The 16,921-nt window shown below is 40.3% G+C and overlaps 3 protein-coding genes across 9 annotated transcripts; 1 reads left to right on the forward strand and 2 right to left on the reverse strand.

The window, feature by feature from the left end:
• Positions 1-12: 12 nt before the first annotated feature.
• Positions 13-3,834, reverse strand: sat2b (spermidine/spermine N1-acetyltransferase family member 2b). 5 transcript variants are annotated; one of them, XM_089016490.1, is made up of 6 exons: positions 3,654-3,834; positions 2,116-2,167; positions 1,767-1,850; positions 1,252-1,353; positions 820-860; positions 13-750 (listed from the first exon to the last, which is right to left on the reverse strand). In XM_089016490.1, exons 1-6 carry the CDS (start codon positions 3,714-3,716, stop codon positions 571-573), a joined length of 522 nt encoding a protein of 173 aa, XP_088872616.1. In that variant the 5' UTR covers positions 3,717-3,834; the 3' UTR covers positions 13-570. The 5 variants fall into 5 exon arrangements, with proteins under 5 accessions (XP_088872616.1, XP_088872618.1, XP_088872619.1 ...); XM_089016492.1 differs by lacking the exon at positions 3,654-3,834 and adding an exon at positions 2,536-3,587; XM_089016493.1 differs by lacking the exon at positions 3,654-3,834 and adding an exon at positions 2,238-2,315.
• Positions 3,835-7,288: 3,454 nt separating this feature from the next.
• Positions 7,289-12,598, reverse strand: taf6 (TAF6 RNA polymerase II, TATA box binding protein (TBP)-associated factor). Of its 2 annotated transcripts, none has more exons than XM_089016949.1 (15): positions 12,401-12,598; positions 11,720-11,877; positions 11,548-11,634; positions 11,314-11,467; positions 11,179-11,235; positions 10,978-11,097; positions 10,747-10,868; positions 10,530-10,607; positions 10,348-10,449; positions 10,067-10,249; positions 9,494-9,568; positions 9,282-9,407; positions 9,023-9,196; positions 8,637-8,828; positions 7,289-7,779 (listed from the first exon to the last, which is right to left on the reverse strand). In XM_089016949.1, exons 2-15 carry the CDS (start codon positions 11,873-11,875, stop codon positions 7,495-7,497), a joined length of 1,911 nt encoding a protein of 636 aa, XP_088873075.1. In that variant the 5' UTR covers positions 11,876-11,877; positions 12,401-12,598; the 3' UTR covers positions 7,289-7,494. The 2 variants fall into 2 exon arrangements, with proteins under 2 accessions (XP_088873075.1, XP_088873074.1); XM_089016948.1 differs by having other exon boundaries at positions 7,289-7,782.
• A 50-nt stretch (positions 12,599-12,648) lies between these two features.
• mrps31 (mitochondrial ribosomal protein S31) lies at positions 12,649-16,894 on the forward strand. 2 transcript variants are annotated; one of them, XM_089016432.1, is made up of 7 exons: positions 12,649-12,977; positions 13,166-13,570; positions 13,791-13,940; positions 14,287-14,430; positions 14,514-14,590; positions 14,953-15,093; positions 15,156-16,887. In XM_089016432.1, exons 1-7 carry the CDS (start codon positions 12,874-12,876, stop codon positions 15,389-15,391), a joined length of 1,257 nt encoding a protein of 418 aa, XP_088872558.1. In that variant the 5' UTR covers positions 12,649-12,873; the 3' UTR covers positions 15,392-16,887. The 2 variants fall into 2 exon arrangements, with proteins under 2 accessions (XP_088872558.1, XP_088872559.1); XM_089016433.1 differs by lacking the exon at positions 14,953-15,093 and having other exon boundaries at positions 15,156-16,894.
• The last annotated feature ends 27 nt before the right edge of the window (positions 16,895-16,921 follow it).

The raw sequence follows: 16,921 nt of genomic DNA on the forward strand, positions 1-16,921 counted from the left end.
AGGAGACCGGGACCATTTTATTAAGAGATTTATTTCTTACCGACAACCAAAATCACGATGCTTCTGTTGTGGTTAATATATATGATAGCTTTAATGCAAAAACATAATTAGTTATTACTTTTCCAAACACTTTATTGTTCTATGTGTATTAAGAAATCTTAAAAAAAAAAAAACACCATTAGACACCCAGAGAACAACACGGTCCTATAAATCAAAAGTAATGCTTAATTAAGTTCTGAGTTCTCAGAGAAACCTAGTGAGCCAGATTATATATAATTATAAAAAAGTAAGCAAGTTAAATTAACTCGAATTTCATAATTATTGCTCGAAATGGTAATGCATGAATAACTCCCTGAAAATTACAATATAAAGTTTACAGTAGAGAAATGTGAGACAAAGTTGCTAAAAACTGGATTTAAGTAACATGTCTACCAACATGGACCAAGAGCAAAAACAAATTCAGAATTTCTGTACAGTACAAACCGTATCCGAGGCATGTCAAAACTGTAGGAAAGGAACCATATGGTATGTTTTATTGCAAAGTACGTATGAGTAGAAAATGAATCCCTTTCATTTCTTCTGTGCATCATTTCCCAAATCGTCAAGACTTTGTCCATCAAAACGTATTAAGTGCCAGCCCTCCATGACGGTGAGATCCTGAGCTCCTCGAGTAGCGTAGAAGTCTCGTGATGGGGTATTCCATTCCAAAACGCTTAATTGCAAGCGAGCACAATGCTTCTCTTTGGCCACCTGCACAAACAGTGCTTTACGTTAACCAAGTAGGGACAGCTATAATCTACACAAGTCTTAAAATCTTACCTTCGCAATGGTGCTCAGTAAACCTTTTCCAATGCCAAATCCTGACAAAGACATCAATACACCGATGAGGCTGAAATTTTGTTCACTTCAAATTAGATAAAAAAGTACTGTTGAATGTTTATGGGATGTTAATATCATCACGAGTAGCTTTGCATTAAATAGCAGTTTGCCAAAATAAACAATGTTTCATGTAATAGGCCAACACGCATCATTATAAAGTGGGTGGAAATTTGTAGTATAAAACAATTAGGAAAAAAGCAAGAAAAACATAAATATATCCAGAAAAGAAAGCACTTTGTACCTTGAATGTTATTGTCTGGTTGAATGTGAATAATTAGCTCAATGAATACATTCCATCTTGACACAGCTTCTGAATCCATTTCTGACAGTGTGCTGAATATTCATTAACATTACTGTGAAACTGAATTGTACCTCTGAATTCAGGCATCACGTACAAATCCTCCAAATGCATCGATCTTCCTTTCCATGTGCTGTATGTGTAAAAGTAAACTCCTAATCCAACAGTGGTGAATCCTAATCACACATGAAGAGACTGTTATCATATCGCCACTGTAATTATTGACAACACAAAAAAAACTTTACAGATACGTATTTCAATTGAATTCATTTTCACATGTCAACTCCACACAGGGGAAGCTGAGATGATGTTTAAACATCTCACAACAATGAGTCAGATCTACTAATTACTAGTAGGTCAACAAACATTTTAAAAATTGGTAGTTAAATTTAAGATAGTATTTTGACTTATTTTTAAAACTGTCGACAATTTAGCCCCAAAATAGCAGGGTGTTAAGAGGCTTAAACAATAGCATAGAAATATTTGCACAAATAAATGAATAGTTAAATAGATGAAAATTAATCTAATGCGTCATTCAAATATTTCTTTAATTTAGAATGGTCCATGAACCAACGTACAAGCATTTTACCTTCTTTAGATTTGTTCTCTTTTGGTACCTCTGCAACAACACATTCAAATAATGGATTTTGGCCGAACCCATCACGCTCCAGTTCTGAACGGGGAAAAAAACAAAGCTCAATCAAAAATCTATATATCGGGAAGATTCCCTTGTTTTAGTGGATGAATTGGGATGACAATCAATTGACATTCAATTTGCAATTTGTGGCATTGAGGGCGTAGAGCTCAGAAAGGTTTCAGTCTCAAGACCCTTGCCCTGACTAAACACCTCAACACTTTCCCAATTGAAAATATATTTCACACGATCTATTTACAAATTATTTTATTGAAATCATTTGTTGATGTGAAACCATTATTACCTTCGGAGGATATCTTCACTTGATCAGTCATCTTTTCATAACGTGCCAATTCCTGAAAAACAAGCTCTTGCAGTATGACTGTGCGCCTAATAATTTAATTGATTTGCATCTCCTTAAAATACCTCTGTGTAAGCTCTCAGTCGTACAGGAGTGGTCCATCGATGAGAAGGTTTCTTCAGCCATCATCTGTACTTTTTTGAAAGTGTCGGACGTTTCGCCTCCCATCCAAGAGGCTTCGTCAGTTCGCTGAGTTCGTCAGTTCGCTGACGAAGCCTCTTGGATAGGAGGCGAAACGTCCGACACCTTCAAAAAAGTACAGACGACGGCTGAAGAAACCTTCTCATCGATCTCCTTAAAATATTAAGTGAGATTGTGGCGTCGCGCGGAAGTGCGATTTACGATTAAAGAGAAGCAACAAACTCTTTATTGGCGAGCGAGCCAGCCCAATCAATTCTCCTAATGGGGAGGACCAGATTTCCCAGCCAGCTGCTGCTTCTCCGCCCGTGAACCCGGCATCTTCACAGCAAGACCCCTCAAGCCCCGCTCCCGATGGGCCGCCTCCACCCGCGAGGAAAGTTTCCATCGATCGACTCAAACCGGCAGTCGTAGAGCACTTGTTGCCGTGCTGCCGTACAACGACTTCAGCCACCACCAAAACTTCCTCGGCCACCTCCCCACCGACGCCCGTCATGCCTCATAATCGACCGTCATCGTGCCTGGCCTCTCCGTGACGGCGAACAACTTTTGTTTCTTTATTTTCCCTTCATCGCTTTCACCGATTTTGGATGCAGGAGGGGAGCCATGTGGCGCCACGCGGAAGTGCGCCTTTTAACCCTTTTATGTATTTCAAGTGAGCCTGGCTCATTCCCACGCAGGCCAAGGGTATATAAGTAGCCAGCGTGGGACGGAGAGATTGGGGGAATCACGGGGCAGAACCATTCGGACTCAGACACACACACACACACACACACACACACACGCAACTCCCAGAGACCCACTCAGCATCGGACGGAGGTTTCACAGCACGACTTGCTCGACTCCACGCCACGATCAAGCTCTGGGATACGTCGACGTATCACTGGCCTGGGAGATCTGACAACGAACCTATTTACGATTCAAGAGAAGTCCTCTGCTCACCCCAACCTGAGAGTAGGGACCTATCATAGCTGGATAGGAGGCGAAACGTCCGAAACCTTCAAATTTGTACAGATGACTGCTGAAGAAACCCTCTCATCGATTAAAGAGAAGCAACAACCTCTTTAAAATCTTATAAGAGCATACATGTTAAGTTTCAGAAATCGTACTCGCGACTCTGTGGTGCGTGTTAAAATAATGTGAGCGTGACAAAAGTGTAAATTAGAAGTAAATAAAACAACAAAAATGCTTTCATTGTTTATTTATACATTCAATTAGTATAAAAATGTATTTGGTTTCACCTCACAAATTAACTGTCTGTATTGTGTCAATAGTTGCATGATAAAGTGAGACCAAATCGTGAGACTTAACATGTATATATGAGGTGAACTTGCAACACTCACCATTATCATTCTGGATAAGTCTTTGCAGTCTACTTTGGTTGCAGCACGTATGATGAAGTTCATGTTGGCACAGTAGAATGTAACTGGAGTCACGTAGAGAGCGGTGAGTGTAGTAAGTTCTAATCATCTACTGCTTTACTATTATTCGAAATTAGTTACTAACTCCCGTGTTAAAACAGGAAGCGTCGTTTGCGCATCCGTTCCATCAGTACGCCTTCAAGATAAAATACAGTGTAGCGACTTTTTACATCGAAGATTTCGGATGATGTTAAGAAAATAATCGTTAATAATTGACGTCAAGTGTATAAGTGTGCGTGTGTGTGCGTGTGTGTACACACTCGTCTTTTTCGTTTAGTGTACTGTACAATTTATAGACCTATATATTAGCACAACGAAGTTGACATTTCATAATAAAACATAAAACAATGAATAGTGAAATTTCGATATTTTTACACATATATTTGTATCCCTTTAATTGTTATGTAAATTGAATGAACCCCATTTTCTATCAATGTTCAGCACTGTTTGATGAGTTTGCAGTGGCTTTGCAATTCTGTATTGAACAATTGGAAATTAATACTTTAAATATTGCCCTGGCATAATAGCTTCAATCGATCCGACATCTTGTCATGGACAACCAAGTCCTGAAAAAGTAACCATACGTATTTGTATTGCACAAGACACAGTGACAATTGAACTATGACAATTTGGTTTATGTTGTTTTCTATGCAAAATCGTTTGAGCGAGATAGCCAGTGAATGACTTCCCATTACAATGTCAATATGACTTTGGCAATCAAAGTAGACTGCAAAAACTCTGCAGTCTACTTTGACAATCTGTTGACGTCCACGTTTGCAACATAATCAAATGGTCAGTTTCAACTCCATATGTCCTATGTATGATTCTTAGGTGTGCTATACTTTTTCAAAACTCATTTGCGTAAATTAATAAAAAAATAAAATGGAGTCCTCTTCCGTACATTTTGATAAATTACAACCCCAAAGCAGTCTTGCCAATGCGACCATTGCCTCTTGGACTGCATCAGTAACCTGTACAATATTTGAACTTTTCCCACCTTGGCGTTGAGAACATCTGTTCATTTTCAAAATGCCTTAAGAAAATATGTGACCACCCACCCCATGTTCTTTCTTCACTAAGCACGTGGAGCAACACAGAAATAAATTGGCCTTGTTCTTTTTTTTCCCCACTGACTCAGTTTGTCAATAACAGTCAACTTTAAAGGATTCTTACCTTCGCAACATTGCTCAGTAAACCTTTTATGATGCCAAATATTCAGAAGACAGCGATAAACTGATGAGGTGGTAAATATTGTATTTGAATGTAAAACTTAAACTTCCTAAAAATTGAACATAAAAAAGACACATTTGTACTGTTATGGACACAAAGGCATGTCCATTGTTGTGAGTACGTATTTGTTGACATTCCTAACTTTCACAACTTGGAATTCTGGCATCATATAAAAATGATCCAAATACACGGATTGCCCCCTCCATATGTCGTAGAGGTCAAAGAAAAGGGCACATCCGACAATTGTGAATCCTAAAGGGGAGAACAACATGAAAAACAGTATCAACAAATAAAGTGGATACAATTAAAATGCATGTTTTTTTTATGAAAAAAAAAAATGTATCAACATGTTTGCCATTAGGGCGGCCCGGTAGTCGAGTGGTTAGCACACCGGCTTCACAGTGCAGAGGTCGCCGGTTCGCGTCCCGGTCCGGCCTCCCTGTGTGGAGTTTGCATGTTCTCCCCGGACCCGCGTGGGTTTTCTCCGGGTCCTCCGGTTTCCTCCCACACTCCAAAAACATGCATGGCAGGCAGATTGACCACTCCAAATTGTCCCTAGGAGTGAGTGTGAGAGTGACTGTTGTATGTCTTTGTGTGCCCTGCGATTGGCTGGCAACCAATTCAGGGTGTCCCCCGCCTCGTGCCCGAAGACAGCTGAGATAGGCTCCAGCAACCCCCGCGACCCTAATGAGGAATAAGCGGTACGGAAAATGAGATGAGATGAGATGTTTGCCATTAATGTGACATATAAACTGTAAAAGTTCGTAAGCCAAGGAGGTCGTAAACCGAGGTATCACTGTATTTCATCACTTTGACAGTTCAAGTACGTACTTGATAGTTCAAGGATAGTTCAAGAGGACATGAAGGTAGCTGGTGTAAGAGAAGAGGATGCACAAAACCGGGTTAGATGGGGGACACTGATTCACTGTGGCGATCCCTGAAGAGAAAAGCCGAAAGGAAGAGAAGAAGATTAAAAGGAAAAAAAAAACAATATTGGGGTTACATAAGTGTACACACCCCGTATATCTGGGATGTGGCCGACTTCCTAAATCAAATTAAATAAGTCTCATATGGCTGAAATTGACACAGAAATGATGAAAATGAAATCTGCACAGAGAGAAGAAGTGACAGGCAGGTTAGAGGAATGGAAGCATTTTACCTTCTTTCGACTTAAGTTCATCTGGAACCATCGCAACAAAACAATCAAAGCAGGAATTCTGATTGAAGAATCTGAAGTTAAAAAATAAATAAATATATAAACAAACAAACAATTCATCATTGGCCTGTCGGTAAGCAAGATAAAGGCGAGAAAAGGCGAGCAGGTCTTTATATCCCAACCAAGCCTACAACATGAACCAGGGGTAGGTGCACAATATAACATTTACATGTAGCGAGATATTTTTATTTATTTATTTTTGGGGTGGATGTTGTCATTTACATTGCAAATGTGACACATGACATACCTCTTAGGACTGTCATGTGACACACATAGGCCTAATAAATAACCATTATTTTCATACTCAGTGCAGTGTTTACAATATCAAGGTCAAATAGCTAGTTTACACTTAGAATCGTTGTTTTAATATCACTACTTATGCTTTAAACACTAACTTTGGGGAAATAATGTATGTATTACATCTGGGTAAGAGGGACAAAGAGAATGGTGAAAACACTGATGTTATACATTATTTTATAACCACAATGGTCCAGCATGTTTTGCCGATAATTTTCTCAAAGAATCATTTCTTGATGAGTCCACTAATTCGTTTTTGTAAAATTTTTAATGCCTAGTAAAAATGAGCTTTCAAGTAACAGAAAAAAAGATCAGTTGTGTGCAAAATAAGGATTGTTCTCCACAATTTTTCTCTGCAGATTCTTTGGGGAGCAGGGAAGGGTCTAAGTCAGTATCAAAATGGCGTAACCTTCAAACTGATACAGTGAATCTGCTTTTTTTCCCCCTCATTTCTCAACATGAATTTTGTCTGGGCTATTTAAATACCAATAATTATTGAAATGTTGCTAAAACATTAAAATGTTGGATATGTGCATTCAATTTTCTGAAGATAAAATTGCGTTCACCTGTAAAGGTAAGCTTCTTCCTGAAAATTTCCTCTTTGGCAAGTATCAGAGCAAACAAACTAAGATATGAGACCCCATATATTACAACACTAACGAGGACAAACAGGTTACTCTTGACTATGCAAATATTTTTTTCAATATTAATAATCATGAACTTGGCCTTATCACCAATCGCTTAGGGGACAATTAAAATGCCAAAAATGATTGTACGATTGAGACAACCATACGCGAAGTAGTAGGAATACAAATACAAAGTGACATTTTATTTTTGGGTAAAAAAAAAAGAGCATGAAATCAATTGGAACTGAGGAAGAAACTGTGACATATTCCCTCTTGTGCGGCATTAATATATTTACAATGTATGATAAAAGACCTGCCTTTGCACCATTTCAAAAGTGTTCTCTTCCAATCCAAACCGTCCTTGAATGCACGTTACAATCTCCTGTAAAAAGTGTCAGTGTGGCGACTGTGTGCTCGCACCGGGAGACTCTGAACGGTCCGTCCTCCCCGTTGGTTCTAGTGCGGTAGAGATGGGTGTTGGGATTACAGAACTTTTATTCTCCATGGAAGAATTGGACGAGGGAAGTGATACCACGATGTATTTCTGCATGGGTCGCGAACCGGGGAGTGTGGGACCGCTTCCTTGTTCTACTTTTACCAAGGGCTGCAAGGTTGACGTCACACTGGGTACGGTGCTTGTAACCGTTGAAGCAGACTGGGAAGAGTTGATTGTGATTACCTGCTAGGGAAACGATACAAATACAAATGAATGCTTATATACTGTAAAGCTGTACAATGACTTTGAAATTATGATATCCATGGATAAGGCGTATCGGACTATAAGGCCTTCAATGAATGAAAAACGTTTTACAAATATAATATATACATATCTAAAAGTTTTACAAATATCAGGCACACCACATTAGGTAGAGCAGGGGATGAGGTTACGCACTACTTCTTCTACGGGGGGAAATGGAGATGGTGATTGTGGACAGTAGTTGCGAGACCTGTTGTGACCCAATAATACTTCGCATATAAGGCGAACTTGCGTATAAGGCGCAAGGTCACCTTGGGAAGAAAATCAAGCCTTTTGGGTGCGCCTTATACACCGGAAAATATGGTATTTTTGGGGGGCGTGAGCGACATAGTTTGTAGTTAAATATTTACAATTGTAACCCATTTATAGACAATTCTAAAACATTTTTACTCTGGCTTTTTTGCTAATCCTTGCAAGGCCACGTCCTTGCCCACAAGAAGCGTGAGTGGTTCCTGAAACCAAATTTCGGTTGTTTTCGAACACCACTAGAGTCTCTTATTAAAGCATCCATCCATTTTCCGTACTGCTTATTCCTCATTAGGGTCGCAGGGGGTGCTGGAGCCTATCTCAGCTGTTTTCGGGCATGAGGCGGGGGACACCCTGCATTGGTTGCCAGCCAATCGCAGGGCACACAAAGACGTACAACAGTCACTCTCACACTCACACCTAGGGACAATTTGGAGTGGTCAATCTGCCTGCCATGCATGTTTTTGGAGATATGTGAGGAAACCGGAGGGCCCAGAGAAAACCCACGCACTTGCTACAAAATATAAACATACCTGCTGCGTTGAGGCGGCTCCTGCGCTGGTTCCCATGACGATATACTTGGTGGCAGGGGGCGACGGTTGTGATGGGGTCCCTGGTCTCGGCGACATCAGGGTGAGGGAGCTTGGAACCTTAATGATGCTGGGCGTGCGGGGGCCTGTTGATGCACTGAGTCCACTTTGTGAGACGGAGAGGGTCGGACGAGGCTGAAAGACAGTCACTTTTTATATATTGGCTCCTTGTGCTTGGTGATTATGGACAAATATAGGTTGTTCATAAGTACCGCAACATCGATGCGAGCATCGTCAGCCAGCAATGGTTTATAACGTTAGCATTAAGCTAGCAGAAGGTCTTAAGAAGGCAAAACGTGGCGTCGCTGTGTCATCAAATGTCAGTGTACCTGTGTGATTGTTAACGTGGTTCTGTTAACTTGCTGAGCCTGCATTGCAGCTTGAGTTCGAGCTTTCATTACATGAGAGCACAGCATGGGGGCGAGGTAACCATAGTCAATCCGATATTGTTCCACGGTGTCAGGTGGAGGTCGAATCTTGGCAATGACACTGGCACAGTGTTTCTTGGAAGGAAAACATTTTCCATGTTATACACGTAAAAACAAACAAAATTCAAATAAAACCTATTACTATGATGTCAATCAATACCAGTAGGAGACTTTGAACATGGTCTGCTCCAATCTTATCAATATTGGAGATGACTGGTCCTTCCATCACCGCTTTGATGCGAGCACCCTCTACAGCAAGCCGAGGAAGGATCAAGGTTTTTATCACCTTTAGGAACAAAGGAAGAAGTGCTGTGTTGACATAACATGAAAATCTTTCAAGAAATCAAACCAAGAACCCAGACGAAAACTTGCATCAGGTCCCAGTTCAGCAAGTCCAGCGATGCAGCCATATCGCGTCGTCCACTGTGTTTTGTCATCCAACCAACTCTTAAAAAAAATGGCGGGAGAAAAATGTTATTTCTCTGATTCTCAAAGTGTTTCATGTTACTATTTTAATCGCTCCTCAGTGACACTCCTGTTTATTGTTTGTGCTTTATTATTTGCACAACCCAAGTTGTGTGTGTGTGTGTGTGTGTGTGTGTGTGTGTGTGTGTGTGTGTGTGTGTGTGTGTGTGTGTGTGTGTGTGTGTGTGTGTGTGTGTGTGTGTGTGTGCGTGCGTGCGTGCGTGCGTGCGTGCGTGCGTGCGTGCGTGCGTGCGTGCGTGCGTGTGTGTGTGTGTGTTTTGCTGCTGTGACAATATTGGCTTTTGGTATGAAATATCTATCTACTGTGATTCTTGAGGGTAAAACAGATGTCAAATTGAGGTCTGCCATGGATTGACAAGCAGTCTACAAGCAGATTTTGAGGTACTCAAAAGTAAGTTCCGCTGTTAAAAAGGACAAAACGTGATCTTTTAAAACAAGGGTAGTGGGAAAAAAAGGCACCTTAGTAAAAGTCTTGGTGATGCGAGACTGGATGTTGTTGGTCGTGGTGCTAAAGGTTTTGCAACTCTGCGCCATTAGGCGAGCGGCAAAGTCCCGTAAAGCCCAGTGGTTGTCAACATCTGGTCTCAAACACAACTGCTTGCTCACAATACATGTCACCACAGCTGGGATGAGCTCATGCAGCTAGAGTGGAAATAACAGCAAAAAATATCAATCCAACAAAATAAGCAAAGTACACCGTGCATCCCAACTAATCATAAAATGTGGTTACTTTGACTCACATATTTTTCCAGGTATAACGTGGGGTTATCCATCAGTGCTTTGACCATACGCATGAGGTAAATGAGCAGAGCCAAGTTGTTTTGCACCACATTAACACGAACCTACCGCAAGATCCAAACGACAGCATGAACAAGCCAATAAAATTGAACAACCACAATTGGAGTTTTTAAAAGATGCTCACTCCTTCTGAAATAAAGGTGCTGAATCTTGGTAGCATCTGATACAGTCCCGGGTCTGTGGCAATACTTTGCAAGGCTTCCTGGATAGCAAAACAGAGCAAATATATGGTTCCTAAAGTTACTACAAAGTCACACAAAAGTAAATAGCTTCTCTACAGGTCACATTTTTGTTCTGTTTTTAATTCAGGTTTTGGTTAAGAGGAATAGTAATGTACATACAGCCCTCTTGGCTTCACAGGATCCGACGCATGCTTCGGTGATCTCTTTGTAATAGAGCTGTTGCTCCACAGAAAGCTCATGTGTGCTGCGAGGTTTCAACCTGATGGGACCCTTCTCTTTTCCTGTAATAGATATATTCAGAATGAATAAAAGACGGTTTAAGATGAAATTACTTTTTATGAGACAAATTAAATAAATGTTACATTTGAATCTAAAAGACTAAATTCTGACCTTTGCCATCAGCAGTCGGTGTCCCCTGACTTTTGCCTTGAATGGTACCATCCTCCTCCTGGCCGGGTTTGACAACTTTGAGGGGCTCAGTGGATTCAGCTTTTTGTTGTTCTTTTGGTGCTAACAAAGCAGCGCATTGGAAGTAAGTTATCATCTTTCCTTGTCTTATTTAAATTACACATTGTTTCAAGACAGTTTTACCTGGTGGTGGGTTTTCCGGAATAGAAGGTTGAATCCCCTCAATACTTAACCAATGGGCTGAAAGAAATAAAGCGACATGAGAACACTGCGGAACATTCACTCGAGTTTAACAGTCAGAAAAAATAGTTGGTATACCTTTAAGAGACACATCCAGCGGAACTCTGGGGAGGGGTGTGTTAATAATATCACTCAGATCCACTTCCTTCTCCTCGTAAAAATGAAGCTCTCTGCCACCACCACTTGCAAAACGAAAAGGGATAAACTCTTGCGACTGGAATCCATAGAGGGGCTATGAAGAGCAAAGTCTATTTAAAATGTATAATTTACACACAAAATGCATCAATATAATGAGCATGTTCCCCTCCTTACCTCCACATTTTTAAGTTTGAGGGCATTATCAACATCATTGGTGGTTAGTTTACGCCTCTTCCCATGATGCATGAATTTAAGGGCGTCCTTAAAAAAATAAATTATGGCATATTGCTTGACAATGGTGACACCCACAAATGGTGACACCAACAGACGTTTTACTGTAGCGTACCTGTGTAATTTCCTTAATTCTGTAACTGACTTCTTCGCTTAGGGCTGTGCAGCTATCCTCTTGTAACTGGCCCACTCCCACCGACTCTGCCATTGCCTTCATGGACTCAGTGGGGAGGACTACCGAGCACTGCTTCTGCCGCCTTTCCTCTGCCATCACTAACAAAATACAGTTTGTCAATTCAAAACAGTTCATGTGCAAAAACTCATAATTAAGGACACAGGCATAACGCAAAGTTTCGAGAGAACGGGGAAAGGTCGGACTTCAACCTCGCATTATGAAGTGCAATGGATTCATCACAATTGAGGGAAAAGCCCAAATTATGAGAACATTGAACACTTTGAACAGTTTCTTTTTTTACACACTTACTCATTGGTTCGTACTCTGAAAGGAAACCTTATGATAAATGTTCAACAGAAAAGATAAATCCTGATAAGAGATGTTTAGTTTTGAATGGAGAAGAAGGCGGGCAAATAGCTGTAACGGAGAGAAGAAACGACATATTGACTTCTCGTACATCAACGCTGTACCGCAAACAACACAACTTTAAAAAACAAAACTAAAAAGTACATCTCATTCGGATGTTGTGGTCATTATGAAGTTCTAGCAGGCTTGAAAAAGCAGTTGTGTGTTAGCCTGGAAGCGAAGTGACTTAGCTTAAGTGGAGTATTTTCAATTTACCTCTATAAACGTTTTCCTTTCGCGTGGGTAAGCAGAAACTTACACGGACATGAGCACTCACTGATGAAATACGCTACTAGACATTTTTTGCAAAGCTAATCTTTAGCTATAACACTTCATTCTCAAAACAAATAACAAGGGAGACCGCGGACAGCAACAGGAATCTCCATTCGTGAAGGAGCGCTTGTGTTCCGTCGCCATTTTGAGACAACTTCCGGTGTTGTTATCGCGTGACTAACACACTTCGCCGGACAGAACAACACTGAGGTCGTGTTTTAAAAAGATTACAAAAATGTTTATTTATTTGATAGATGTCTTTATATAGAGTGGATTAACATTTTTTTAAATGTGAACAAGAAGCAATCTACTTTATTGATGGAACTTTAGCCATCATTGAAGTTGACGGGGAAGTGTTTTGCGGTTGCAAACGACGTAATTTCGGAGCGTGGAAGGACATACAGTATTTTGAAATCATGTTCAGATTCATATCCCGCACGTTGCATGTAGCTCATAATTCAACAGTGAATATGTCTGGGTTGCATATAGATTGCAGCAGGGCTACAATTTCCATTTTGAGGTGAGTTGCTTTTTGCTGTCACGGGTACTAGACTTTATTTAAGGGAGGACCCATTATAATTTTTGAGGTCTCTATTAATACAAATGAATACACTTTTCACTAGTAATACGTCACACGTGTTCAGTGCATATTCATCTAAACTGTTAAAGATTACTGATGATACCACAATGTGTTTGCTCTTCTCCTAGGGGGTCCAGTGTAAGCACGACAAAATGCATAAGCACGAACGCAATCAAATTGGTTGACAATGAAAACAACTCAAATAATGCAGATAAAGGGTTTGATTCCACACAAACCCAAATAGTAAATAATCAACCAACCTTAGAACTCAGTAATGTTAATAAAGTTCATGAGTCAAATCATGGTAACGATGTGGAAAATAATCCTGATGTTAAGGAGAAAGAAGTTTCGCCTATTGCAGCCAAGAGCGGGAAAGAGAGTCTACTTCATCTTCTGCGAGCCATGAAGGTGGACGTCACCAGCAAGAAGAGGTTGAAAGTCAAGCAAAGTCTCTCCCAATCTCAGTCCACACCGGCTTTGAAGAGCACTACCAGTATGTTTCAAATGGCTTCCGAAGAGGCTTCACCTAAAACGTGAGAGGACATTGTTTTTTTGTCACTTTGTTAACTGCTTTTTACTTTTATTTGTCTGGTCTCAGCAGCAACATTGCAGTGTTTCTCTCTCTCTCTCTCTCTCTCTCTCTCTCTCTCTCTCTCTCTCTCTCTCTCTCTCTCTCTGTCTCTGTCTCTGTGTCTCGCTCTAGCTCTTTCTCTCTCTCTCATGTATTTATTATTTATTATTGATCTATTTTAGACACACACTGGACCCAGAACTGGTTGCGGCCGCTTCTGCGGCTGCTGCCACTCTTCCAAATCGCATTAATGCGGAGTCAGAGCTACTCAAACAACTGAGGCAGCATGAGGCCATCACCGAGGCTCATAAGGGCGATGTGAACAACCTGGGGTACAGTAGTGTCAATTCAGCATACATTGCTCTCAACATGTCATCTTGTCAGAATTTTACACCCACCGACCGCAATATTAGGACAAATTGCACAGTGCAGTAAATCCGATATAAGAGCCAAAAGATAATAATGCCCATACCTGAAATAAAGGCTTCAATCTTAATTACTAAACAACTAAAATTACAACTAAAATTAACATCCATCTACACACACCGTAAGCAGTGCACCCAAGAAAGAAGCTATAAAATGAAGAAAACAGACTGTCGGGAAATGAAACAAATATGAATGTTTAGGTTGTTGTGCTACTGGTGACTGACATAAAATGAATTATCTCTCTTATCTTAGAGTGATTATAGCTGATATGAAAGTGGGGAGGACTTCTAGTCGACAGAACGTTTGGGCATCCAATCAGATCCGTTTTGATGATGATGGCCGGGGCTACACACACGATCAAAGAATCACTGTAGAGATGAACAGCGTTCGCAGAAAGTAAGTCATTTCATTTGGGATCGATTCTGTCTTTGGGTGATGCATAAATATGCTGATGTTTATTTATTTATTTTTTCTTTTAGGAGGAACTTGTTCACAGGGAAAAGACTCAACATTTTCTCGCTCACAACTGATGAAAGCGGATTGGACGCAACATTTGGTAATAATTTATTTAAACCCGTGCATTCTGGGGGTGAACATACAGTCACAAAACAGAAGTCCAAACCGAAGTTTAAACACACAACCTCTCAACTGTGAGACAGACATGCTCACCACTAGATGACTGTGCTGCCTTATTCTTCTATTGTTTTCTTCTGTATAGCTATAACAATACATAAATCAAACTAGGCCAATGTTTGCGTAAAATCATAGAAGAATGTGCTACTTGATAACGAGACGTTTTAAAATATTAACTGTACTGAATTCAGATGGATTCTTATTATGCCACAAAATATGTCTCTCTGATACTCATTAAATATAGGGTTGTTTTTCCCCCAATCATTACATAATATTACTTTTTAGACCGACCAACCCTGTGGGACGCCGACTTTGCTAACCAGCTGTCTTCTTCTGTTAACCAAATGCCCCGAAATGCCTTTGAGGAAATGATCCAGTGGACCAAAGAGGGAAAACTATGGCAGTATCCTATTGACAATGAAGCAGGTGAGTCAATAGCTGCTGTGACGGCATAGAGGAAACAATGATGTGTTCCTTCCTTTCATCAGGCCTCGAGGAGGAGGCCAGTGTCCCTTTCCATGAGCATGTCTTCCTGGATAAGCACCTAGAGGAGGGCTTCCCCAGGCAGGGACCAATACGACACTTCATGGATCTTGTGGTGACCGGTTTGTCCAGAAACCCCTATCTGACCGTCCAGGAGAAGAAGGAGCATATTTTCTGGTTCAGAGACTACTTTAATCAGAAACAGGATGTCCTCAAAGAGGCTGAGGTCTACCTAAACTAAATTTGGACAGTTTGATGTGGTCTCTGGAACAATACGCAAGGTTTTAAGGCAGTGCGAACAAAATTGTGTGTAGAAACTTGAATCATCTAAAAGCCCCTAAATTGGATTTGATTTACCTTTATTAGACTCGCGGCGGAGAAATTTCACAGCAGCAAAGTGATGAAAGGAAGATGAAAGGAAAGAAAGAAGTAGAAAAACAAATCAGCTGCTGGAAAGGCAGCCACTCAGGTGTAGTAAATTGTAAAAAGCAATTGTATTCTGAAAACGTAATTCGCTGTCCTCATTTGTTTTATTGGGAAGCAGTGATGCAGTATAACTAATATTTATGAAGGCTAACAGTCTGAAAGTGTCCAACAGAGGGAAGGCTGTCATGTTTGCAATTTCCGGGCTAACATAATTAAAATAACATTGTTAATGGATGTTTGCTAATTATTTGTCGATGGGAGAAATTGGTTAAACCGCTGTGTTTTCAGGGGCTGTTGAGAACCGTCTGTCATTTTGATTGACGATGTTTTCCTTGGCTTGCAGTGAAATAGTTTAGTTTGGCATGGAGCATCAAGAACCTCCGCTCATTTACAGTACAAGTTTAAATAGAACTTGAACCATGTGCCCTCCATGAGGAAGTGTTGAACATGTGAACAATGAAGCGTGCAGTTTCTTAGTGGTCACCCTCCGCTTTATTTACCTTGTGAGAAAGCTTGCCGAAGGCAGTGCTTGACATTTGAAAACATTCCCGTTTCCACATTTTGTTCACTTTTCCTTAAATATGTCTATGAGTGGCATGGTGATGCGATGGCAACTTGGATAATTGCGGCGCAAATAAGCGTTTCTGTTTATACACCTGGGCCTACATGCAGACAATAATGTTTCGAGTCATGGCTGTAAAAAAGAAAGTGTGCAATACAGTGCATTGGTTTTTATTCGTTATCGCTAGGGGGCAGCACTGGCAAAAGTGACAATTTAAACGAAATCAATATCGACGACTTGGTAAATTAGTTCAAGAAAAGTATCTTCTCCTCTACAGGATTTGGCCGTTCACAAGTTGTATTGAATAGCAATTAATTAACGTCAATTCTTGACAGGAAATTGGAAATAAAGTATTGCGGGTAATGAAGTGTTTATGTTTAAGATTCAATGTCTGTGTTTTTTGTGTTGTCACATGATTTGTTATTTAGTGTTTTTGTTGTTTTGACTTCAAGATGGCACCGCAAGAGTGGCTGCCATTCCAGCAGGTTCTGTATTTTGTTTTTCTACTTATTCCTTTCCTCTTTCATCACTTTACTGCTGTGAAATTTACATTTCTCCACGGTGAGACGAATAAAGGATAATCAATCCAATAAGTATGGGAGCTGTTATGGGAATAATGCAATGTAGACGCATAAATTATAAGTGATATAGCCTAGTTTGTAATTCTTAAGAATGTTGAGATCCATTTTTTTAGCTTTTCATAACTCAATTTTTAAATTTCCGTTTAACTTCCAGTCTTTCATCCTGCGATTGTAAAGTGTCCTCGAGAGTTTCGAAAGGCAC

This window comes from Hippocampus bargibanti, linkage group LG16 (assembly GCF_051943395.1).
Source record: "Hippocampus bargibanti isolate YZ-2025 linkage group LG16, ASM5194339v1, whole genome shotgun sequence".
NCBI classification, from domain to species: Eukaryota; Metazoa; Chordata; class Actinopteri; order Syngnathiformes; family Syngnathidae; genus Hippocampus; species Hippocampus bargibanti.